At 39.6% G+C, this 25,239-nt stretch overlaps 1 protein-coding gene across 1 annotated transcript; it reads left to right on the forward strand.

Moving 5' to 3' along the window:
- Positions 1–774: 774 nt before the first annotated feature.
- LOC144604680 (protein-glutamine gamma-glutamyltransferase 2-like) lies at positions 775–24,369 on the forward strand. Its single transcript, XM_078419325.1, has 13 exons — positions 775–817; positions 2,456–2,638; positions 4,188–4,427; positions 6,260–6,378; positions 7,190–7,318; positions 9,284–9,461; positions 10,213–10,342; positions 12,215–12,318; positions 12,644–12,886; positions 14,475–14,747; positions 17,406–17,566; positions 20,845–20,978; positions 23,739–24,369. The coding sequence occupies exons 1-13, from the start codon at positions 808–810 to the stop codon at positions 23,887–23,889; spliced, it is 2,055 nt and encodes a 684-aa protein (XP_078275451.1). The 5' UTR covers positions 775–807; the 3' UTR covers positions 23,890–24,369.
- The last annotated feature ends 870 nt before the right edge of the window (positions 24,370–25,239 follow it).

Below are 25,239 nucleotides of genomic sequence, written 5' to 3' on the forward strand. Positions count from 1 at the left end.
GCACCAACCTCTATCAGGATGATCAGGTGACTTGCCGGTTCCGATGCAAAATCTTAGCACAATCACGATGGACAGATTTAGGCAGATACTTAAATAGTCGGAGCATAGATGGATACAACTTAATATGGGGAAATGAGATTGGTGGAGACGCAGAAAACAGCCGGCGCAGATGTGGTGGGCTCCAGGGCCTGTTTCCATGCTGTACGACTTGGTGACGAAGGTTGCAGGTTGGAGCCCAGGTAAAGGTAAATGAACATGCCTGGAACATGAACATTCACTCTTGCAATGAAAAGAGAAATGATCCTGTCGAACAATTGTGAAGAATTAACAAGCAGATATTGTAATCTGGGAACTAATTTGAGAGTAAGGCCGGAACTTTATGTATCTGAGGTTTAGGAGGCACAAACTCTCTCCCTTCCACTTTACAGAGCTTGGCATCACAGCTGAATTCTCTGCTGGGTCAGTGGGAGAAGGTACAAGCAGATACAAGCTGCTGCAGTTACTGGAGTACCCTTGGGCAAGGCACTGCAAGGCAAGCTCACACATGCTGTTCTGGGGGAGATGGAGTGGGAAATATGTTAGCACATTAATTATTCCGCTGACATTGAAGATTTCATGCTTCTGATAGACGGAACAGGTTGGACAACATTACATTTTGGTCAGGTTAGTTAATAGGCGGGGGAAACTTCAAAAAACTGCAACCAATTGCAATAAGTCAGTCGATCACAGTATAAATCTTGGTAGATGTTTGCCTGGAGGTAGTGTATCAGAAGCAGCAGAAAGGAGGATCACTTCATTGAAAGAACCATGGCAGCAGGTAAGTTGAAACGTCGTTTTGTTTTATAGATGAGGGGATTAGGGGAGGATGGTGGGGCAGAAAAGGAAAGACTGAGTAAACATTGAGTAAATTTACAGCTTTGTCGATGCATTAAAAATATTACCATGTTGAAACAATTGTTTTAAAGAATATATTTGCAATTGGGTTTGCATTTAAAACCGTTCAGAAGAGCAGACAGTCACTTCAAACTTTTCTTTTGAGTTGTTATATTACAAGGTATATCTATAGACACTTCGTTGCAGACCCAACCTCCGAATGTAGAAAGAGTATATCCAGCTTATTTTCACTAAAAATTGTTTTGATAAAAGCCATTCATAATCTCACCCACCAGCATTTCTTCTCAAAATGTTTAAAAATGTACTTTCCACATAAATTCTTTTCCTATCACTGCACTGTAAGGTGATTCAAGCAAACAGACATTCTTAACATTCTTCTGCATTAAATGCTTCTCCCTGAATCCTTTAGATAGCAAATACATTCCTTTTCAAAGAAGCGATCTCAATATGACAACTACATTTTTTTAAAAATGTAATAGGTTCTTTTGACTTGCTGGCTTTGAATCAGGATAAGTGATCAGACTTGAGGGGATTTTTTTTTAATGGAGAGGGTTGTAAACCTTTCAACTTCCAGCCAAGAGGGATGTGGATGGTCAGTTGCTAAGTATGTTTCAGAGCAAGATCAGTGGACAGTTGGGTGTAGGACAGTGAGGGGATCAGATTGGAAAGAGGGTGAGACACAGGATTAACCATGATACTGAAGGAAAAACAGACACAAAAGGTGTTGTCTGCTTCTGCTTCTATTTCTTATGTTTGAATAACAGAAATGCATAGGATGCTATCGAATTGCAGCAGTCTGGTGTTAGTTTGATAAAAAACATTTCATTAATTTTCTGGTGTGAGTGATGGAAATGGTATTACCCTTGTTCTACTTTTGGAAAACTCTGATTCTAGTAAGGAATTACTTTGTTAAAAGTATGTAGACTGATTAATTCTCTAATTCCCCACAGGGTGAATTCGCTTCTGTAAACGTACTCCCATCAGGTTATTATCTCAGTATACTTATCGGTTTGTTTCAACCACTCCCACAGAAGAATTTCCTTCAATTCCTTCAGATTGATTCAATCTGGCAACAGAACCAAATTCAATATTGCTGGCATCAGTAGCATTATCTGTCGATGCAGTGGTCTCTCTATTATAAATTACAGCATTATATCTTTCAGAAGTACCGATCCTCTCAATAAAAAAACTAAATATTGAGGTCAAGGCATGAAAGATGAGATATTGTGCAATATTAATGGGTGTGGCAAGCATTTCAAATGTCAAATAGGCCAACTGCAATGTTATCAATTAACCACCTTCATAGATGATCCTAACTGCCTCTCAAATACAGGTTTCTTGCCTCCATCATTCTATTGGAAAGGAACTCTTCATTACTGACCACTCCACAGAAGTTAACGCTGTGTAATAGGCTAAAGTGGGAGATAAATTGGGTTGTAGAAGTCAATGCAAAAATTATGCCCCAAAAGAATCTCACAACAGTGGACGTATATTTTCCGTCAATAAATAAAATGTTCTCTTTAATCTTGCCTGTTTGCTTCTCATATTGATTCTGTTACAGTTGCTGAAATGCGTTTGACTGCTGATTTTCACTGTGGGAAGAATAACCAGGAGCACAGGACTGATGAGATCACCACCAAGCGACTAATCATCAGACGAGGACAACCATTCCAAATCACGATGCAATTGCACAGTAATGAACAGATCATAGACCACAACAACATTGTATTGATTGTGGAAACAGGTAATTCGTCATGAACAAAATAGGGAGATTTGAACTTTAACATGAAAAGAAAGTATGAAATTTAGTATAGGGTTTCTGTGACAAAAGTAATACACGATAAATTCTACAGACACCATTACATGTCATCATTTCGAGTTGAGTTTTGCAATGACGACTTCATTGTGAGGGTTAGTGAATCTTCTGAAAGGATAAATGAACTGATGATCATGGTCTAATTCAATCTTGGAACTGGTTTGAGAGGAGTGCTGAATTACCAGTTCTGTGTATTCCTATTTTCTAATACCTCAGGCAACCAGTCCTGGTGTAAGTAAACCCACAAATCCTATCCTCGATTATTGGAGTTATAGAGCTAGAAACAGGCCCTTCAGCTCACCATATCCATGCAGACCATCAAGTACCTATCTGTACAAATCCTGATTGTCAATAGTCTTCCATGGTAGGCATTACAAGAGCTCTTCCAAATATATTTTACATGTTGTCTGTTGTGAGTTGTGAGACTATCTGCCTCCACCACCTCCTCAGTCAGTGGGTTCCAGACTCCAAACATCCTTGGTGATTTTTTTAATTTTTCTTCATATTCCCTTTAGCCCTTTCAATCCTCAGCTTTAACCAATCCCCTCTAGATTTTCTGTAATGGAGGTAAAATTCCCACAATCCATCTCATCTACGCCTCTCGTATTTTTTGTATTCCTCTTTCAGGTGTCCTTGGCGTCTTATATTTGGTTAACTGCCGAGAGGTGGCCAGGTAAAGAGTTGACATTTAGTCATCAAGTTCCAACTTTTCCATTTCCTCCAACATTAGTCGCCCAGCTCACCTGAAGATATTCCCTTGGTTCTCTTCAGATCCCGGTGACCAATGCTTGTTGGAGGTCTGAGTCACTTTTTCATTGCATTAGCTATATCGGGGAAAAGAAAAATACAAAATACAAAATTAGCGCCGAGTTATTTTTTAATCGATTCCTAGACATAAATATCAGTGGTACGACGCAGGGTTGTAGCATATCCTCACATTATTTTCATTTCAGGAGTCTGTTAAAGGTCTATGATCACATCTTGCACAGATGAGGTATGGATCTCTGATTTCCTTCCCCAGGGGTCATCCGTACCGCTAATGTGTTGTTTGATCCTCGGAAGTTCATGATGACCGTTACTGATTCTGCTTTCTTAAAGAGAATTCTTTTGAACTTGAAATGATCCTGTATGGAATTAGCTGATGTGAAGATTAAAGTGGTCCTTATTCACTTGGATTATAGTCCAGAGCAGGAGGTTTACCCTCGTATATTAAATATATATGTATTTGAAATATTATGGAATAAGGTTGGGATTGAATATAAGTTATTCTAATTATCTTGCTATGGTAAACAAGAACCAAAATATGCCTACATTATTTTTTTAAAATATCATTGATTAATTTATTTTGTTAAAATTTAAAAAGAAGGAAATTGGCATTTGCTGATTGTTTGCAAAACAATTTCCTGATTTGACACCACACAGTTACAATCTATCCAGATGTGGACTTAAATTCACTTTTTTTCTTAACCTGTATTAGGGCCAAAGCCTTCAGAAGCATTTGGAAGCAAAGTCCTGTTTAAACTGAGCTCAATCAATCCAAACCACTGGAGTGGGCAAGTTGTCTCCAGCACTGGAACTACTCTGGTCCTGTCCGCGTACCCTCCAGCAAATGCCAAGATTGGGCGATACATTTTACATGTCCTGAGCCCCTCAGGACGTGTGTACGCACGGTCCACACTTGGAGAGTTTATCCTGCTTTTCAACCCATGGTGTCCAGGTATGCATCAAGAGGGACCCGGCAGGGGCGCCGGCGAGTACGAAGGGAGGACCCGGCGGGGGGGGGACTGGTGAGAATGAAGGGGGACCCTGCGGGAGAGGGGCCGCCGAGAAGGAACGGAACAAAGGGGGGCCTGACAGGGGAATGGGGCCGCTAAGAAGTAAGGGGAACCGATGGGGATTGGGGGGGGGGGGGGGGTGGGGGGGGGGGGGGTTGGGGGGGGGGGAAGGGTGGCCTGCTGCCACTTTATTGTCACGTGACAGACAGTAGATAGGATTGCTTGGTTGTTTTGTACTTTTGTCGGTGCCAGACACGTGGAGACACTTGTGTACTGCCTAGGTTGTTTGCAAAACAAAGCATTTCATTGTACACGTGGCAATAAAGTATTCATTCATTCGTTCATTCGTTGTCTATTACAGAGGGTCTTTATTAGTTCAAAAATGGCCAACTTTATGTAATTCTTGAAAACCATGTTGAACCTTCTGACGTTTTGTACTGTGGCCACAAGTAGATACATATCCATATTCCAGTCATTAAGAAATACTTAAAAAATACTAAAAGACATTTATTTACACTGAGAATGGGGAAAATGTGGAACTTGTTTGCACACTGAGCACTGGAGGTGAAGAATATAAATGATTTCAGGAGGAAGCCAAATAAACATATAAAGGAATGGAAGAATATGTGGAGAAGGATAAGAAAAAAATAAGAATCTTGAATAATTGCATAATTTAGCCTGTTTCTTTGCTTTATATTTCTAATAATTTTACATTGTACATTTGCATAAAATTCCAAGCAACTATGGTTACTAATCATAACCAAACCAAACTAAAGTCCACAATTGATTGCCTTGTTATTCATCCATTTTCAATCTCGAGATATATTACACTCTTCACAATGGGTTGCTGAAAAAGCACAATGCCCACTGGAGATAGATCTCTAGACAGATTCGCAACATTATGGAAGTCACACTCACCGTAGAAAAAGATCATCAAATTCATTACGCTTTTACTTTTGTTGACGGCAATGTTGACAGCAGATTGGTGGTCCCAGACTTTCATTGAAGGCCAATAATATTCTGCTCCTACCTTCTTTTATGCTCCATATCTAACTTAGAACAGCAGGTTGAGCATCATCTGTAGCGGCAAAGGAAATATTGACATTATGTGTCCAAACCCTGCATCAGGATTGTAAGTGGAGAGAGAATTTAGCCAAGATAAGTAGGAGAGAGAGAGAGGGGTGAGAGGGTGAGTAGATGGGAGGGTAGTTGTTTAATTCCTTTAATCAAACTCCTTCTACCTGATTAACTGTAAAATGTTGACTTCTATCCCCAAATCTATCATAGACTTACGCGCCCTGAAACCGTCATTGGAGAATTGTCATGTCCACAGTTTTCTGGTTAGCTTTCGTTGCCGCTGATCCATAGTTTTGACAGAGGTTGGATTTTAAACAGTGGTCCCACCCTATCCATTCTTCCATCTTGCATGACTGGTGGAGACTTCCTGGTGCTTTACGTGAATAAAAAAACTGTTCTTGTTTCCAATTAAGCCAGACCTCTGTCCTGCAACAGTTACTTGTCAGTGATGCAAACCACTGTCAATTGGTGCTGAAATTCTTGATTGTGGATTTTTACATGAGAGTTTAAACACAGGCCTGCTGATTCATTGCGCCTCATATCAATCTGGTGATTCGAACTGATACTCTTTTCAATACATTTGAAACCTCAATTTGCTGATATGACCCTGATGAAAGTTTTGTGCTGGATGTTTTAGTAGAGATGTACACATTGTAAAAGACTACAAAGTTATTAAAGCTATGTTTTACCCTGTCAGAGGATGAAGTCTTTCTGAACAGTGAAGAGCAACGACAGGAATATGTGATGAATGAGGATGGAATCCTCTATAATGGTGAATGTCAACGGATTGATGGTCGCCCTTGGTTCTTTGGACAGGTATGTGCAAACCTCGATCAAATACCATTGCAGTCTGATGACCAAGTGATTTAAACTTCATCCTTTGCTTCTATTTGAACTTGCACCCATTCATTCACTACTGTTATTTTCTTGCCTTTTGTTGGCTTCTGGTCCAACAATAATTCGAGTTTGAAACATTCATTCTTGTAGGCCCTAAAGTCTTTAATTCATTCATAGCCCTCCGCACCAATTGTCCCTCATTCTTAAATAAAGTACTTATAGCCTTTCCCTTTTATCATTCAATTGCTCACTGGTTCCAGTATTTAATAATAATAATAATAATAATAATATATTCCTTTATTCGTCCCACACCGGGGAAATTTACAGTGTTACAGCAGCAAAGTGGATAGCAAGAGAGCAAGAGATCATCTTTAGACTTTAGGCAATAGACTTTAGAGATACAACATGGAAGCAGGCCCTTCAGCCCACCGAGTCCTCGCCAACCAGCAATCATTCCATACACTAGCACTATCCTGCACACAAGTGACAATCTACAATTTAACAGAAGCTAATAATGATACATTGATTTAGTTGGGTAGTATGATCGGGGAAGGTGGGTAGGAGAAAGAGGGTTGAAGCATCAGTCAAGGGAATGGCCACACTAGCCTTGCACTAGAAAATGAATCTCCACAACATCACTGAATGGTTAAGCAACTAAAGGTCAACCTATATTTGAGGCTAATTTTTATTCAAATTGCTGCTCTTGCAATAATTTTACCAATACTTTCCTATCACTCAACAAATCTCAACATTAGGCACAGAATTATCAATTATTTTTTTTCCATTTCAGTTTGAAGAAGAGGTTGTGGATATTTGTTTGAAGATATTGGATAAAAATCGCAATTTCCTCCGTAATCCAGCAAAGGACATTATTCGCAGAAATGACCCTGTTTATATCTGCAGAGTTGTGTCAGCTATGGTGAGCAATGAAACGTCAAAGATGACATAGCTAAGAATGAATTGTTGATGATTTGTGATGGTTCAAACTCCATACTTTAGTGAAATGTCTGAATTGATAAACCCTCAACAAGATTGCAACCAACATACTGAGATGACAATGTAGTTGGTCTAAATGTCCTTTTAACCCAGCACATCAGAGGTCCCTGGACATCCTTCACTCTCCTTTTACAGAACTGCCTCAGTACCAATTTGACTTGTCAACCTTAACTCACTTTGCATTAGCATCTGAGTCAGATATTGTCGGTAGTATTTCTGAATGTTCTTTCCCTAAGTATTTCTTTTTCGGTTTCTTACTCTCTCCTTCTCTACTTATATATTTATTACTTTATTGTCTCTCTCCCATGCCTTTTCTTTTTCTTTCTTATTTCTCCTTATCTTCTTTTTTCATTTCTCCCTTTTCCTTTGTGTTATCAATTCTACTCCACCGACTCCTATCCCACTCCCAGAAAATAAAAATAAATGGAGAACAAAGCTGCACGTTGCCAAGTATAAAAACTGAAAGAAATTGTGAAAAGTGGAAATGCTCTCAATCTTGATTATTACCGAGTGATTTGTTTTCATTTATGTAATGAATTTTAATAAGAGAGGAAGATAAGATTGGATGGATTAAGTGTATTATTTCGTACAAAGGTGACCATCTTATAACACTGAAGTTACTCTATCACTTATTATTACATTTTAAAATCACTGGGAGATATGCTGAGCAATAATAGTACTAGCTGTCTTGAGAGAACATCTCAATGGTGTATCTATAGTTATAGCTTTTATGTGTTATTATGTCAAGTAGGGATCTCAATTGAAATTATGTATGTTATCGCATTTGAATGTAACACAGGGGGCAGGCTGGATCCTCTCCCAGCCAAAGATTTAAGTTTGTTGGAGAGGGAAGGACGTCATATGTGGCTCTGATAATAAAGCTCAACATACTTGACTCCATGTTCCACAGCTCACTCCATGTGATCTTCCTCCTCGCAATGACATCCCACCTCATCCAGCGGCCTTGCTTGGCTTGGGATATAAATTATGTATGTTTTAGCATTTGCATGTTCAACTGTAAGTGCATTTCAGGCTACATTGCATTACTGTGTGAGTGCTGCAGATGTGTGAGCATTCACACAGTAATGCTACAATGCACTTGTGAAAGTAAGTTCCATGCTGCAATGAAGATTCATCAGATTGATTGGAGAGATGGAAGCTGGGGCTGCATTCTTGAGTTTAGAGCAATAAGAGGTGGCCTCCTTGAATCATACATAATTCTCCCATGTTTGACTGTATAGGTGAAGGGATTGTTCTGCAGGAAAGTGGCGTTATGCTAAATGATCAGCCATGATCTTATTGAATAGCAGAGCTGACACGAGGTGTTGTTGTTCTCCCTCGCTTTTAATTTCTAATGTTTTTGCATCCCAGCAGATAACAGTACCAACAACAAGTTCCAAATTATTTATCCAAAGTCTTGATTTTGGTTTTCACTGCTATTTTCTTCTGACCCTAACTCAAAATTCCTTGTATTCACATTTTCATTGTCCATTCTTTATGATTTGATTTCTCTGGAGTTTCTTTAACAATTTGGACAATTAAATGGATTAAGTATCGTGTGAGAAATGACCTCTCAAGCTTGCTGCTTCTTTGCTCAAGGCTTGGTGTTATAACTGAATTCACCATCACACTATGTTATTGCTATGTTCATTGCAGCTGCCTCTGTGGTCTTTGGATGAGTGATGCCCTTACAAATGATGGCCAAAGGCAGAAAAGTTAGTCCATTTTAAAGAGGATGAAGTGTTCCTTATGTCCAGAGGGATGTGGGAAAGTCTGGAATTTTTGATGTGTAATGTTTAAAGAAAAGGTGGAATGCAGTAACCATATGTTCACATCCTGCACAACCAGCTTCCATACTTCTACAGATTCACCGTTCATTCTTTCTCAGGTGAATTGTGCTGATGACAACGGGGTACTTAGCGGCAAATGGAGCCAACCATACAATGGTGGCGCGTATCCCTGGTCATGGAATGGAAGTGTTCCAATCCTTCAGAAATGGTATAAAGGCCGCTGTCAACCAGTTCGCTACGGGCAGTGCTGGGTGTTTGCAGCAGTGGCTTGCACAGGTACGGATTTTGTTCTGAAAGTCAATCTATTACTCAACCTTCTGTGAGAATGTGAGAAAGACTAGTACGAAGAATAACAAATTATCGCACATGCATTTACAAGTATGGAAGAAAGGAGAAGCTAACTAGGATAAATGTGTGCAAACAGAGGAAGGGAAATGTATTATGGGGAATAAGGAAATGACAGAAGAATGTTAGGGCAACATATTCCCACAGAGCAAAGCTCAGCGGGACAGGCAGCATCTCTATAGAGAAGGAACGGGTGACGTTTCGGGTCGAGACCCTTCTTCAGACTGAATCAGGGCAAAAGAAAAGCCAGTGTGGATTTATTTAAAGTAAATCTTGTTTGACAAATACAATTAAATATTCTAAAGTAAAAGAGAGGTGGAAAGACAGTGTGTTGTTTACAGGAATATGTGGAACGATTTCCATATAATTCACAAAAGATTGATTACCCTTAATCAATGTTAATTTCCCCCTGTGCACATGTTGCTCAGCGCCAAAGAATTTCTAGATATGACATTTTTGAAGATGTCCAGCGAGGTCTCCAGATCTTCTAACAATGAATTACCCCAACCAACATTGTTAACGCAGATAATCTGCTCATTTTGTTTATTGCCTGTTATTGTTACTTCAATTGTACTAAGTTATTCGTGCTAAACACGGGATAAGATTATGAGAGTGATATCCTGAGTGACCAAATATTAAGGTGCAGTGGTTGATTCAATTATGTCCCTTTTTACTTCTTTAGTCTTGAGGTGCTTAGGTATTCCTTCGCGTGTTGTCACAAATTTTAATTCTGCTCACGACTCAAATGGCAATTTAATAATTGAAGAAGAAATTGATGAATCTGGGAGATCCTGTGGAGGAGAAAGTGTGTGGTGAGTCAAACTAGTATTAATTACAATTTAAAATATGAGTAATTGCCATTGTTATCACATAAAATGAATACAATAAAAACTATTGGAAGAGTCAACAGGTAAGTTTTCATTTTTAATTGAAAACAATAGCTTAGGCACTTAGGAAATAATGTCGTGTTTGAAAAATAGTGAAGGGAAGGAGAACAGCAATCATCAATGGAGGCACAGACTTTGTTATAATGGCTGACCTTTTCTGTATTATACAAGGTGCGAGCAGTTTTTGGTCTCTGTTATTGATCTCTTCCAGAGGATTAGAGTTCACTGGAAGAGATCAATTAAACTGGAAGGGTTTAATTAACACGAGTTTGACTCACCACACACTTTCTGTTCCATGGGGTCTCCCAGATTCTGACTTTCGGTGAAGTTCTTTCATATTCTAGCCATAGCTCACTTTCTTTTGACTCCGGACTGTCAAAGCCGCCACAGCCAGGCATAAAAACAGTTTTTTTTCCACGAGCAGTAGCTCTAATCAACAGCCAAAAGTTTGTAGCCTCCTTTTGCTCTGGTATTTTATTTCATTCTTCACATGTTTAAATTACAATGTTTTATTTTTAATTGTCTACTGTTGTTACCCGCAAGCAAAGCACCAAAGCAAATTCCTTGTATGTATACATACTTGGCTAATAAAATTTATTCAATTCAATTCAATTTCATTCAATTCAATTCAATTCTATCTGTAGTCTGTTTAGGTCGATGTCCATCTTTGGTCTCAAAAAAATCATTTTTCCCTATAAATATGTGCAATTCACTTTCTGAATTCAACATTTATACCCATGAAATCCATTGATACTTCATCAAGTATTTGGATATTTTCCTTTGCCCAGAAATGCCGAGCATCTGCAGTTCCCTCCAACACAATTATGTTTAGTTTAGTTTATTATTGTCACATGCACCAAGGTACAGTGAAAAGCTTTTTTGTTGCATGCTACCCAGTCAGCAGAAAGACTATTTACCATTATAATCAAGCCGTTCACACTGTACAGACATAGGATAAAGGGTGTAACATTTAATGCAAGATTACGTCCAGTAAAGTTTGATTAAAGATAGTTTGAAGGTCTCCCATGAAGTAGATGAGAGATCAGGACCACTCTCTAGTTGGCGAGATGTTGGCGAGGTGGCGGCACGGTAGCGCAGCGGTAGAGTTGCTGCTTTACAGCGAATGCAGCGCCGGAGACTCAAGTTCGATCCTGACTACGGGTGCTGCACTGTAAGGAGTTTGTACGTTCTCCCCGTGACCTGCGTGGGTTTTCTCCGAGATCTTCGGTTTCCTCCCACACTCCAAAGACGTACAGGTATGTAGGTTAATTGGCTTGGTAAATGTTTTTTTTTAAATTGTCCCTAGTGGGTGTAGGATAGTGTTAATGTACGGGGATCGCTGGGCGGCACGGACTTGGTGGGCCGAAAAGGCCTGTTTCCGGCTGTATATATATGATATGATGATATGATGATATGTTTCAGTTCCCTGATAATAGCTTACAGCTGTCATGGGGACAGCTGTCATGTGTAGGAAGGATCTGCAGATGCTGGTTTAAACCGAAGATAGACACAAAATGCTGGAGTAACTCAGTGGACCAAGCAGCATCTCTGGAGAGAAGGAATGGGTGAATGGGTCGAGACCCTTCTTCAGACCTGTATTACTATGTTGGGATAAAGACTGAACCATTTCATTAAAATTGTAAGCAGAAATGTTCATTTTTATTTTACTGAAATGGAAGTGCTGATAAGCACAGAATCTGAAGCAGGTGACAGGTGGTTACTAACAGATGAACCAAGAACCGATCTGTATTTATTGCTGTTATGAAGCCTACAAACACATTTCTTCCTGCATTGCAGGAACTTCCATGTCTGGTTAGAGGGCTGGATGACCCGAAATGACTTGAAGAGAGGTTATGATGGTTGGCAGGCAGTGGACCCAACACCACAGGAGAAAAGTGAAGGTAAAGACTGAAATAACATAATGGTTCATTGAACAGGTTATAAATATGATGATCAGTAACAGTGAAACATAGTTTAATGGCAAGGTCATTAATGCCATAATTTAATGCCATAGTTTGCCATTACAAGTCCACAGAGTATTTTAACACAATTTTATTGCAGGAAAAGCAAAGCGTAAAAATGAACTGTTGTAATCCCATAAAAGTGAGTGTATAAAAGTGAGGCAGTCTGACTCTACCTCATTTGGAAGGAATTGGTTACATTGTGTGTGTCTCATCTAGTTGATTGATTTTTTTAAAATTCTGCAATAATTTCCTTGTGTTTTAGGAATTTACTGCTGTGGACCCGCTCCAGTCAAAGCAATCAAAGAAGGGGCTGTGGAGATGAAGTATGATGTTCCTTTTATTTTTGCGGAGGTCAATGCAGATATTGTCACTTGGATATGTGCCAGGAATGGCACCAAAAAAAAAGCTTCTGTTAAAACCAAACATGTGGGCCAATTCATCAGCACTAAGAAATGTGGCTGCAGTGATCGTGAAGACATCACAAATGAATACAAGTTTCCTGAGGGTATTTTTTTTGTGGAAAATATTCCTTTTAAAGTTCCTTATTACTTTATTTACTTCATAATACTTCAATAATTTTATGGTTTATAACAGATAGAAAAATCGAATAATTTTATTAAGGTGAACTGCACAACAATTTGAAAGTTAGTGCATTATTGTTAATTAAACATGGATTAAGAAAACATTCATAATTTCATAATGGACCTCACCATCAACATCGACGACTGCATTGGTGCTACCTCTTGTGCCCATGCAGAACTCATTGACTTCATACACTTCACTTCCAATTTCCATCCTGCTCTTAAATATACTTGGACTATCTCCGACATCTCCCTCCTGTTTCTGGACCTCACCATCTCCATCACAGGAGACAGACTAGTAACTGACATCTACTATAAACCCACTGACTCGCACAGCTATCTGGACTACATTTCTTCCCACCCTGTCTCCTGCAAAAGGTCTATCCCCTACTCCCAATTCCTCCGTCTACGCCGCATATGCGCCCGGGATGAGGTGTTTCACACTAGGGCATCAGAGATATCCTCATTCTTCAGGAAACGGGGCTTCCCCTCTTCCATTATAGATGAGGCCTCTTCTACATCCCACAGCTCCGTTCTTGCTCCCCCTCCCCCCATTCGTAACAAGGACTGAATCCCCCTCGTTCTCACCTTCCACCCCATCAGCCAGCGTATCCAACAAATCATCCTCCAACATTTCCGTCACCTACAATGGGACCCCACTACTGGCCACATCTTCCCATCCCCTCCCCTTTCTGCATTCCGCAGAGACCATTCCCCCCGTAACTCCTTGGTCTACTCGTCCCTTCCTACCCAAACCACCCCATCCCCGGGCACTTTCCCCTGCAACCGCAGGAGATGCAACACCTGTCCCTTTACCTCCCCTCTCAACTCCATCCAAGGACCCAAACAGTCTTTCCAGATGAAACAGAGGTTTACCTGCACCTCCTCCCAACCTCATCTATTGTATCCGCTGCTCTAGATGTCAACTTCTTTACATTGGCGAAACCAAACGCAGGTTCGGCGATCGTTTCGCTCAACACCTTCGCTCAGTCCGCCTTAACCAACCTGATCTCCCGGTGGCTGAGCACTTCAACTTCCCCTCCCACTCCAAGTCTGACCTTTCTGTCATGGGCCTCCTCCAGTGCCATAGTGAGGCCCACCGGAAATTGGAGGAATAGCACCTCATATTTCACTTGGGCAGCTTGCAGCCCAGCGGTATGAACATTGACCTCTAACTTTCGATAGTTCCTCTGTCCCTCTCTTCCCCTCCCCCTTCCCAGTTCTCCCTCTATCTTCCTGTCTCCACCTATATCCTTCCTTTGTCTCGCCCCCCCTGACATCAGTCTGAAGAAGGGTCTCGACCCGAAACGTCACCCATTCCTTCTCTCCTGAGATGCTGCCTGACCTGCTGAGTTACTCCAGCATTTTGTGAAATAAATACCTTCGATTTGTACCTATCATCTGCAGTTATTTTCTTACACTATTCATAATTTCAAAATCGGCATACAGAAATTATCAATATATTTACCTATATTTTTGCATCTTCAACAAATACCTTTTCATTATAATTAGGGTCACAACGAGAAAGACAAATATTTAATGAAGCTCAGATGAGAAATGATTTGGAGGTTCCACCAGAAGAGAAACTCCAAGTGGAAATGAAAAGTGATGAATCAATCAGCCATGGATCTGATATTCATGCTCAGGTGAACATCACCAACAATAGTTTGCAGAGCATTGTTTGCAAACTTAACCTCAATGCTCAGATTCAGAAATATACTGGATTAGCCACGAAACAAGTTGTGGCATTGTGTGTGGATGATATTACAGTTAAAGCAAATGACGGTAATGAAATTTTTACTTATTCACTACTACTTATTACTACTTAATGAAATTACTATGAGGGCATTCGATTCAATTCGAGTTACAAGCTACCAAGACAGATGTGTATTGTAATTAATTCTTCCCTCGCACAATTAAAGCATGGAATAGTCTTCACCCTACTATAGTTACTCAACCAGGCACAACTAAATTTAAAGTTGCTCTTCTTCTCTAAGAAGCCCTTCTTGCTTAAGTCCATACTCCGCCACCTCCAGTTTAAATTCCATTTGGAATATTTTGGAGGACCAAGAACCAAGAACCAAGAACTACTTCTGGGCGGCACGGTGGCACAGTGGTAGAGTTGCTGCCTTACTGTGCCAGAGACCTGTGTTCGATCCTGACTAGGGTTACTTGTCTGTATGGAGCTCGTCGGTTCTCCCCGTGACCTGCATGGGCTTTCTCGGGTACTGCTTTTTTCTCCCACACTCCAAAGACGTGCAGGTTTGTAGGTTAATTGGCTTGGTGAAATTGTAAATTGTCCCTAGTGTGTAGGATAGTGTTAATGTGTGGAGATCGCTGGGCAGCGAGGACTCTGTGGGCTGAAGGGCCGGTTTCCGTGCTGTATCTCTAATCTAAACTAATCTACTTATGTTGCATCATGCAGAGCACTCTTAGAGCTTAACTGACTGGATATAGATTACCTGCTGTGCAAGGAACTGGCAGCAAATTCCCACCCTCCTCAAGCTGTAGGAACAAATTTGGTTGCAAATCCCTGCTGCTGTCCACTGTCCTAAGAACCTTATGTGAATCCACCCAATGGTTAGACACGGAGTGGCTGTTTTTTGTCTGTGTTCAATAGGCCAGGGCATCAGTGCCCTTTGCAGGGGACCGGCTGATTCTGCTCAGTGTGTTGACAGAACTCCTGGATCTTATGGCTTCTCTTATTGCCATCTGTTATAGAGTTATAGAGTCATAGAGGGATACAGTGTGGAAACAGGCCCTTCGGCCCAACTCGCCCACACCGGCCAACAATGTCCCAGCCACACTAGTCTCACTTGCCTGCGCTTGGTCCATATCCCTCCAAACCTGTCCCATTCATGTACCTGTCTAACTGTTTCTTAAATGATGGGATAGTCCCAGTCTCAACTACCTCCTCTGGCAGCTTGTTCCATACACCCACCACCCTTTATGTGAAAAAGTTACCCCTCGGATTCCTATTAAATCTTTTCCCCTTCACCTTGAACCTATGTCGTCTGGGCATCAAGGGAAAAACATCCAATACTTAGAATCATACCCGAGACAAAGGAGGATGGTTGTGGCATTGAACGTCAATCAGCTTTGTACCAGGGCATATATCAGAGATTATATCAATGATTTGGATGAGAATGTGTAAGGCATGAACAATAAGTTTGCATGTGACATTAAAGTAGGTGATATCACACATAGTGAAGATGGTTTTCAAAAATAACAGCTGGGCAACTGGGCTGTAGAATGACAAATGGATTTCATGTAGATAAGTGAGAGGTGCTGCATTTTTGGAAGTCAAAGCAGGGCAGTACCTCCACAGTGAATGGTAAGACTTGGGAAATGTTCTTTAGTTTAGACTCAGTTTAGAGACGCAGAGCCCACTGGGTCCGCGCCGACCACCGTTCCCCGCACACTAACACTATCCTACACCCACTAGGGACAATTTTTACATTTACCAAGCCAATTAACCTACATACCTGTACATCTTTGGAGTGTGGGAGGAAACCGAAGATCTCAGAGAAAACCCACGCAGGTCACGGGGAGAACACCCAAACTCCGTACAGACGGCGCCCGTAGTCAGGATCGAACCCGGGTCTTCAGCGCTGCTTTTGCTGCAAGGCAGCAATTCTACCGCTGCACCACTGTGACCGTTCTAGTGCAGAAGGTTCAAGGACTGCAGATACATTGTTCCCTGAAAGTGATGTCACCAGTAGATAGGGTATCAAGAGGTCTATAAAATCACGAGGGGAATAGATAGGGCGAATGCACAGAGTCTTTTACACAGAAGAGGAAAATCAAAAACAAGAGGACATACGTTTAAGGTCCGAGGGATTAGATTTAATACAAACTCGAGGGGCAATTCTTTCATTCAGATGATGGTGGTTATATGGAACGAGCTTCCAAAAGAGATAATTGAGGTAGATATTATAATAGCATTTAAAAGACACTTGAATAGGTACATGGATAGGAAAGGTTTAGGGGGATATAGTACAAATGAGGGCAAATGGGACGAGTTTAGATAGGGGATCTTGGCTGGCATGGACGAGTTGGGCTGAAGGGCCTGCTTCCGTGCTGCATGACTCCGAGATCCAGTGGATTCCTGAGGGCAGTGTCTGAGTTACAAAAACTTTCAACAGCCCATCAATGATCTTCCTTCCATTATAAAGAGAACAGTGGGAATGTTCACTGATGGTTGTGCAATGTTCTGTTCCATTCACAACTCTCCATCGACAAAGCATATCATGTTGCAAGTCCTATAGTAGATAACATTCAGGACTGGGCTGATGAATGGCTTTCCCAATCCTATTCCATATTTCCAACTTCTTTGTGAGGGCATTGAGGATTGTACAGACATTATATGGATGTGTGAAATTACTTTTCTATGTAAACAAATAAATCATTTTTACATTCCCTGTTTTCTAATTGGTCCTTCAGTTGCAACAGTGCCTTTCGATGTACCCTTCTCAGACTTTGGTTATTACTTGGAAAATCACCACATGATAAAGCTGATAGCTGTGGCAGCTGACAAAGGATCAGGTGAAAATGCATTGGCAGTGAATGAAATTTCTGTGACCAATCCTCATATCGAAGTAAAGGTAATAATCTTCAACAAACTGTCAACTACATATTAACTGCAAACACTAAAATGAATATAATATATACTGATGGAGATATTTCACCCTCTCCATGGCATTCAAGTCTCCCTGCACTTGCCTCTATTCAAAGAAAGAACATTTTCTTTAAAGATAACATTTTAGAACATAAGACTACATCTGAGTTATTCAATTGGATTCTTTTCATTCATGGTTTAATGGAACGAGAAAGGTCAGGATTTTGCTAGATAACTTTAGTGATTCCAGTTGGAAATAGCACAGAGGCACAGCAGGTGGAGTAGCTGCCTACAAGTTCCAATGACCTGCGTTCAATCCTGATCTTGGGTTGCTATCAGTATGGAGTTTTTCCTAAAGACTATGTTGATGTCCGTTCTGGTTTCCTCCCATTCCCATTGGTAGATAACATTCAGTTAATAGGTCATTGTAAATTGCCACAAATGAATAGATGAATAGTAGAATCAGGGGTTTCTATGCAATTGATGGGAACGTGGGAAGAATAAAATAGGTTAGTGTAGGATTTGTGTAAAATAGGTGCTCAATGTTCAACACAGACTCAGTAGACTGAAGGGCCCATTTCTCTCTTTAACTCAATGGGTATATTGTCTCTTTTAGTAATGATGCTATTTTATCTTCCCAATAAATTCTATCTGGTATACTTCTCTCCTTTGAAGCTGACGTTCTTTGAGCAGTTATTCTCCCTCATCTCTGTTTTTTAGTTAATTGTTGTTTCTCATTCACCCTGAAGTACCATTTTCAGATCATGTTCTCATTCACAAAGCAATGGTTACAAATGTGAGCACCATTGCTTACCCCGCCTCCCATTACCATACCCTTTGCTCAACCCCTTTGTTCTCCAGTATTCTTCATTGCTCTAGCTTTGTCTTTTCCCCTCTCCCATCCCACCTGCTCAAACTAGAGTCTATCTGCAAACAGAATGCATTCAGGTTAATAAACTCATAGTGAAAAAGATCCCCTTCTCATATGTACAGTGGACAGAGTCACTTCAAATCACTGAAGATCACTGCAGAAAGGAGAATTCCTGAAGGGAGGTGAGTTCCAAACACATTTCTCAGCAACCACTGCCATTGTGAGTTTTCTCTTCAAAATGTTGATATGAACTTGAAAAGCTTATGGATGGAAAGCAAGTAGAAGCTCTAAGTTTACAACTTACTAAGAGAACGATCCACAATTGCTCCATAATTCTTTTGAAATCTTTAACCTAAGGTTTTATCTTGCTTGAAATCACAAAATCTCCTATTCGGGCCATGGCAATGTTAAATTACATGAATTTGAATAGAATTAACTGGTACAAAAGTGAAATTATGCCAATAATGGAGCATAATCCGGCCATACTTCAACAATTTCCTTTTAAAATTGCCTATGAAAAGTTTAAATATCTTGGAATTTACGTGACTAGGAAATATACTTCTTTATTTAAATTACATTTTCCTCCTTTACTCACTAAATTACATAGAAATATCCAATTTTGGAAAACACTTCCTATATCATTAGTTGGTCGTAGTAATGCTATAAAGATGATCTTTCTCCCACAGCTACTATACTTATTTCAAGCAATTCCGATCTATCTTCCAAAAAAGTTTTTTTTAAAAATTGATTCAATTGTTACTAATTTTATTTGGGACTACAAGACTCATAGAATAAATAAAAGACATCTATGTAAGTCTAAAACTAATGGAGGAATTGCCTTACCTAACTTCTTATTTTATTATTGGGCGGTTAATATTAAAAATATAACCTGCTGGTTGGATGATTCTGATCAACAACCGGATTGGTTAAAGATGGAGAAAGAGGATTGTTTACCATTTGATATTGGTGCGATCCTCTTAGCTCCAATAAATTTAAATAAAAAAACATATGGAGGTAATCCCATTATACACAGTGCTATCCGTACCTGGAAACAATTAAAGCTCACGTTAAAATTGAGTAAATTATCTGTTTTCCTTCCGATTGCGAATAACCCTTCTTTTAAACCGTCTGTCTTAGATAGAGGATTTGCTCAATGGAAAAGTTATGGAATTAAAAGGGTGGGAGATCTTTATCATAAGGGAACTTTTCTTTCTTTTCAGGATTTACAGCAGAAGTACGGATTACATGTTAATAATTATTTTAGATATTTACAACTTAGAGATTATGTAAAATTACACATGCAAGAATATAAGTTTAGAGGTCCAGAAACACTTGATGTATGCCTGAATCGACATTATAATTCAAATAAATTAATATCCTTCATTTATAACACTCTCCTAGACACTGACATTCCGTCATCAGAATCTTATAGACGAGCATGGGAGGACGAATTGAAGCAACTCATAATGCAAGATATATGGGATGAAAGTTTACAACATATACACCAATGTTCATTAAATACTAGACATTCCTTAATACAATTTAAAATAATACATAGATTACATTATTCGAAGACGAAATTAAATAGGATTTTTCCTAGTATCTCTCCTATTTGTGATAAATGTCAATTTCAAGAAGCTAATTTAACTCATATTTTCGTAACTTGTATAAAAATGCAAAACTTCTGGTTGGAGATTTTTTAAATAGTTTCTAAAGTTATTAACAAGCAATTGGATATGGATCCAAAATTAATTATATTAGGATTATCAGAACATACTACAAACTTTACAAGTCAATACATTTTCTTGATTACAGTCTAATAACTGCGAAAAAATTAATACTTAAATTTTGGAAAAAAACAATAACCCCCACAATTAAAACGTGGACTACGGAAATGACAGAGACCCTGCATTTGGAAAAAATAAGATTTGCCTTAATTGACAAACCTGAGTTATTTTTTAAAATATGGTCTCCATTTATTGAATTTTTAGAAAAGTAAATGGGTTTGGCAAGGGACTAAAATAAAAATTTAAAATTAAAAGTTTAAACTTGAGTTAGGGGTTGGATGTACAACTGTGGTTATTGTCTCCCAGATCTACTCCCTTTAATTTTTATAGTTATATCTTTTTCTTATTTTTAATCCTCTTAGTCTCTCTTCCCAATAGTTTATAGTTTGTTTTTTTTTCCTTTCTTCTTTATTTTTTTATTTTCTCTCTTTAAAAATTTTAAAATTGAAGCTATGTAAGAACTCTGTAACAAATGTGTTTTTTATTTCTATTTGTACATATGCTTTTCAAATTTTTTTTTAAATAAAATTTAAAAAAAGAATTTGAGTAATTTCAATCAGCTGGAATCAGGAATAATTATAACGTATAACACATTTGTATCTGCAGGTCTTTGGGGAGCCAATTTTGAATCGTCAGCTCAATGCAGAAATCAGTTTTCATAATCCCTTGTCTGCATCACTGTACAATTGTATCTTCACTGTCGAAGGGATGGGACTGATCAATGACTCACCACAAATTAGGTAAGTAGAAAGAGAAATAGTTGCTGAACACACCAGAGTGCAAATCAGTTATTTGCTTTTTGAACGCAAAAATCTCTCTGGCGATCTTTGTATTGTGCAGCATATTACTGGGATCTTTCTCTCTGTGAGGCAGGTGCAAAGGGAAAATCAGAAAATAATTCAGCTTGTAACAGTTGTCCTCTATTGCTTGTGTCCATTCTTCATGTAACGGTGCTCGCAACTGGTCATGTCTTCATGCCTAACCAATTCCTGTCTCCCTCAAGCACTGACTAGCGCACATTTCCTGTAAAGATCAACTCAATAGTCAGGGAGGCTGGTTGGATTCTCCAGTTTATTGGTTTCCAACTACTTGAAACACTTGGTTTAGAACTTTGTGGTACAACAAGTAACGTAAAGCATCTGATGGATTAAATTGCTTTTCGGTGAGGTCAATGTTAATTTCCCAAATCGTGAGAAATTTAAATCTACTAGATCCAATTCCAATGGCGGTGGCAGAGTGGCGTAGCAGTAGATTTGCTGCCCTACAGCGCCGGAGACCTGGGTTTGATTCTGACTACAGGTGCTGTCTGTACGAAGATTGTATATTCTCCCTGTCACCGCGTGGGTTTCCTCCGGGTTCAAAGGGAACCTACATTCCAAAGACGTGCAGGTTTGTAGTTTAATTGTCTTTTAAAAATTGTCCCTAGTGTGCAGGATAGAAATAGTGAACAGGAGATTGGTGGTCAGCATGTGTCCAGTGGGCTGATGGGCCTGTTTCCAGCCTGTATCTCTGAACTAAACTAAACTAAACTGAACAATGTAGCTTGCTCTTCCATAAATCCTTGGACATTGCCAGTCACAACTTTGCATTTATATTGCGGTTCAATTTCGAAGATTCTACTGAAAAATGTCAGGAGAAAATGACACAAGAAAGGTGATGTATGTGATGATTGGTGGCTTGGCTAAAGAATGGGTAATGATAGAACTCAAAGAAGGAAAGAAAGGGAATTTCAAACCCCAAAAAATCCTGAATGCTAAGGCCATAGGTGATGTTGGGGTAAATATAAAAAATCGATGGTGGTGGAAGATGAGTCTTTGGGTCATCACAATGTTAAAAGGAATTGGGTATTTAGGGGATGGGAAAGATTGTATGATTGAAAGTTATGAAGGTTCCCACAGTGTTTAGAGGTCAAAAGATACATGAATTTCTTCCAGTGGTTTTACAATTTTAAACTTATCTTCCTTATTTTCAAATTCTTCCATGGATTGCCCCTCTGTATCCCTATGAACTTAACCAGTCCTATAACTCATTGATGTACGAAATCTCCCAGCCCTGATCATTGGCTATTTGTTGAATTTAACCACTTCACCTGGAGGATTGTGCTTTCAGCTTCTGGGGACCTTAGTTCAGAATTCTCTTCCATAATCTCTAGACCTCTTTATCCCAAAAGCCATAGATTCATACAGCACATGAACAGGCTCTTTGATCAGTAGAGTTTAGGAGAGCTCCCACTCTCCTCCCCCCACTCACCATCAACAACACCACGGTCACATCTGTGAAGTCATTTAAGTTCCTTGGAACCATCATCTCCAAGGACCTTGAATGGGGGGCCACCATCGACTCCATATTCAAAAAGACCCAACAGAGGATGTACTTCCTGTGGCAGCTGAGGAAACACAACCTGCCACAGGCAATGATGGTCCAATTCTATACTATCATCGTAGAGTCTATCCTCACCTTCTCCATCATGGTCTGGTTTGGCTCAGCCACCAAGCACGACATCTGGAGGCTGCAACGAATCGTTCAATCAGCTGAGAAGGTTGTTGGCTGCAACTTTCCCCCCATTGACGAACTGTACACTGCAAGGGCCAGGAAGCGAGCGGGCAAGATCAAATCTGACCCTCTCACCCTGGCCACAAACTCTTTGAAGCACTTCCCTCTGGAAGGCGACTCTGGATTGTCAAAGCCGCAACTGCCAGACATAAAAACAGCTTTTTTTTCCCACGAGTAGTAGCTTTACTCAATAACCAAAAGTCTGTAGCCTCTTTTTGGTCTGGTTTATTTCAGTCACATTTTTACTGTATGTTCGTATTGTTCCTTGCGAGTGGAGCACCAAGGCACATTCCTTGTATGTGTACATATTTGACCAATAACTTATTCAATTCAATTTCCATGTTGGCCATCAAACATCCATCTTCACTCATCCTAGTTCATCATCTGCACAAAATCTATCTCCCATCAACTCCTTCCCCCACTCCAACACTTCTTACCATTGACCTAAAGACTGCGCCTATTTACAGAGGCTAATGCACCTAACAAAGTGCACATCATTGAGATGTCAGAGGAAACCAGAACATCCCAAGGGGAAACTCACAAAGTCCTTGGAAGAGCAGCCATAGGAAGAACATGAAAACTCCACACAGGCAGCAAAAGAGGTCCGGATTGAACCCAGACCATTGGTGATGAGGCCTTGGATGTGAAGTTATACCACTGTGCCACCAATCCTCTAACTTCTTTTCAAGTTGCTATTTAAAAAAAAGCTTTCCCTTTCATCAAGCCTTTGGTTTCTCCTTGAAAATCACAGTATCATTTATTTCCACATGAAGCCTCTGCAGAGAAATAGTAAGGATAAAATAATAGAAGTTGGTGTTGCTGAGATTTCTACGCGTCATTATTGTTTTTAGCTATGCAAGGAAATGATTTTAAGTTCTTTAAAAAACTGACACTTTTTTGTGAGATTTGTTTCTTTAACCAATAATGCTGTTCTTTCATTGTTCTAGGCAGCAGGAGATAAAGCCAAACCATGTATTTACAATGAACATTCAATTCACCCCAACGAAAGTAGGACTTCGGAAATTAATGGTGGATTTTGACTGCAACAGAATGACGGATGTGAAAGGATTCCAGAATATCTATGTCCTAAAAGCCTAGTAAACCTGATGAACTCTTACATATTTCCATATGCTTGCTAACAAAGATTGCAATATATCAACCTTCTTTGCAATTGTAAGCAAATTCAATCAAAATGAGTCAAGGTGTTAATAACCCTTCTGTGCACCTCCTATGATTTCCATTGTATCAATAATTGTGCTTAATTAAGATGACCATTGTTGGTGACAATTTGAACTCAACTATGAACAATTTCCAGGCAGATTACCCCACTGCCAGAATGCAATAGTGTTTTGTTCACTGAAAATCCTTATTACGCTGTTTAACTACGATGATTAGTTTCCACCTCCTCTTCGAATTCTGTGCTAAATTGGGGAAAAACAAAATATGGCATTTATCCTTTCCCTAGTTTTGCAAGTTTCCCCAGATGATTTGCATCCTCTTCCTCAACGTTTGTACTCTATCGTTGCATTGCAGATCTTTTTGTTCATGTTCCTGTATTAAATATTTACTGCTGAGCAAGTTCCTGTGTCTCATATACTTTGGCTATAGGAGTTTCTTTGCTCCACCCAGCCTCGTCGATAACAATGGTTGCTGCTGTGAATAATGCATTAACAATGGTTTCTCGCTCCACCTTACTCTGAACCAAAGATACTAGTAGAGTGCCAAGATAGACCACTCGACTCTGAAAACCGTAGTAGGGCATGGATAAATTTCAGCGCCATTTTAGTAGGCAGACAGAGGGAAATGGGTAGAAACAGTAAGAAACAATAAATTCAGAGAAATTAAGCAGGGGGAAAACATCTAAAAATAAAAATAACAACAAAATGTGAGTTGATAGATGAGATATATTCTGCATTTTAATGGTATCATCACACATACTGTTCCCCCACAACGCTGATCACACTGCCAGAGGCAAAGCGAATGGCTGGTGTTGCTTACTAAAATGGCGGCCATTCCGCACCTTTGCGTACTACACTTCAGTATATGCAATTTCAACGGAGTGGTCCATCTTGTTACTCTAGTATCTTATCCAAGTACAAATACTCAAAGCTTAAATCGCAGCACCACCCACAACTCCTTTCAAAGTTGGTGAAGTTTACACGAATGCTCTAAACGATGCAGCATAAATAAAAGCATTGCAAATGATAATCATGAAAATCAGCAGCAAGCAATCACAGGGAATAGCCATAGACGAACCCAACAGATGACTAACCCAATCATTTTACAGTGAGAATGTGGGTGTATAAAGAATAGGGGAATGAAGCATGAAATAAATTATTGAATAAGAATTCAGACTCATGTACTGGCTGTAATTCAATTGATATTCGAACTTAATGGTTGGTGTGACTGTTATCAGTTATGATAATGGAAATATTTGGATATATCAAT

This window comes from Rhinoraja longicauda, chromosome 22 (genome assembly GCF_053455715.1).
Source record: "Rhinoraja longicauda isolate Sanriku21f chromosome 22, sRhiLon1.1, whole genome shotgun sequence".
In the NCBI taxonomy this organism is placed as follows: domain Eukaryota; kingdom Metazoa; phylum Chordata; class Chondrichthyes; order Rajiformes; family Arhynchobatidae; genus Rhinoraja; species Rhinoraja longicauda.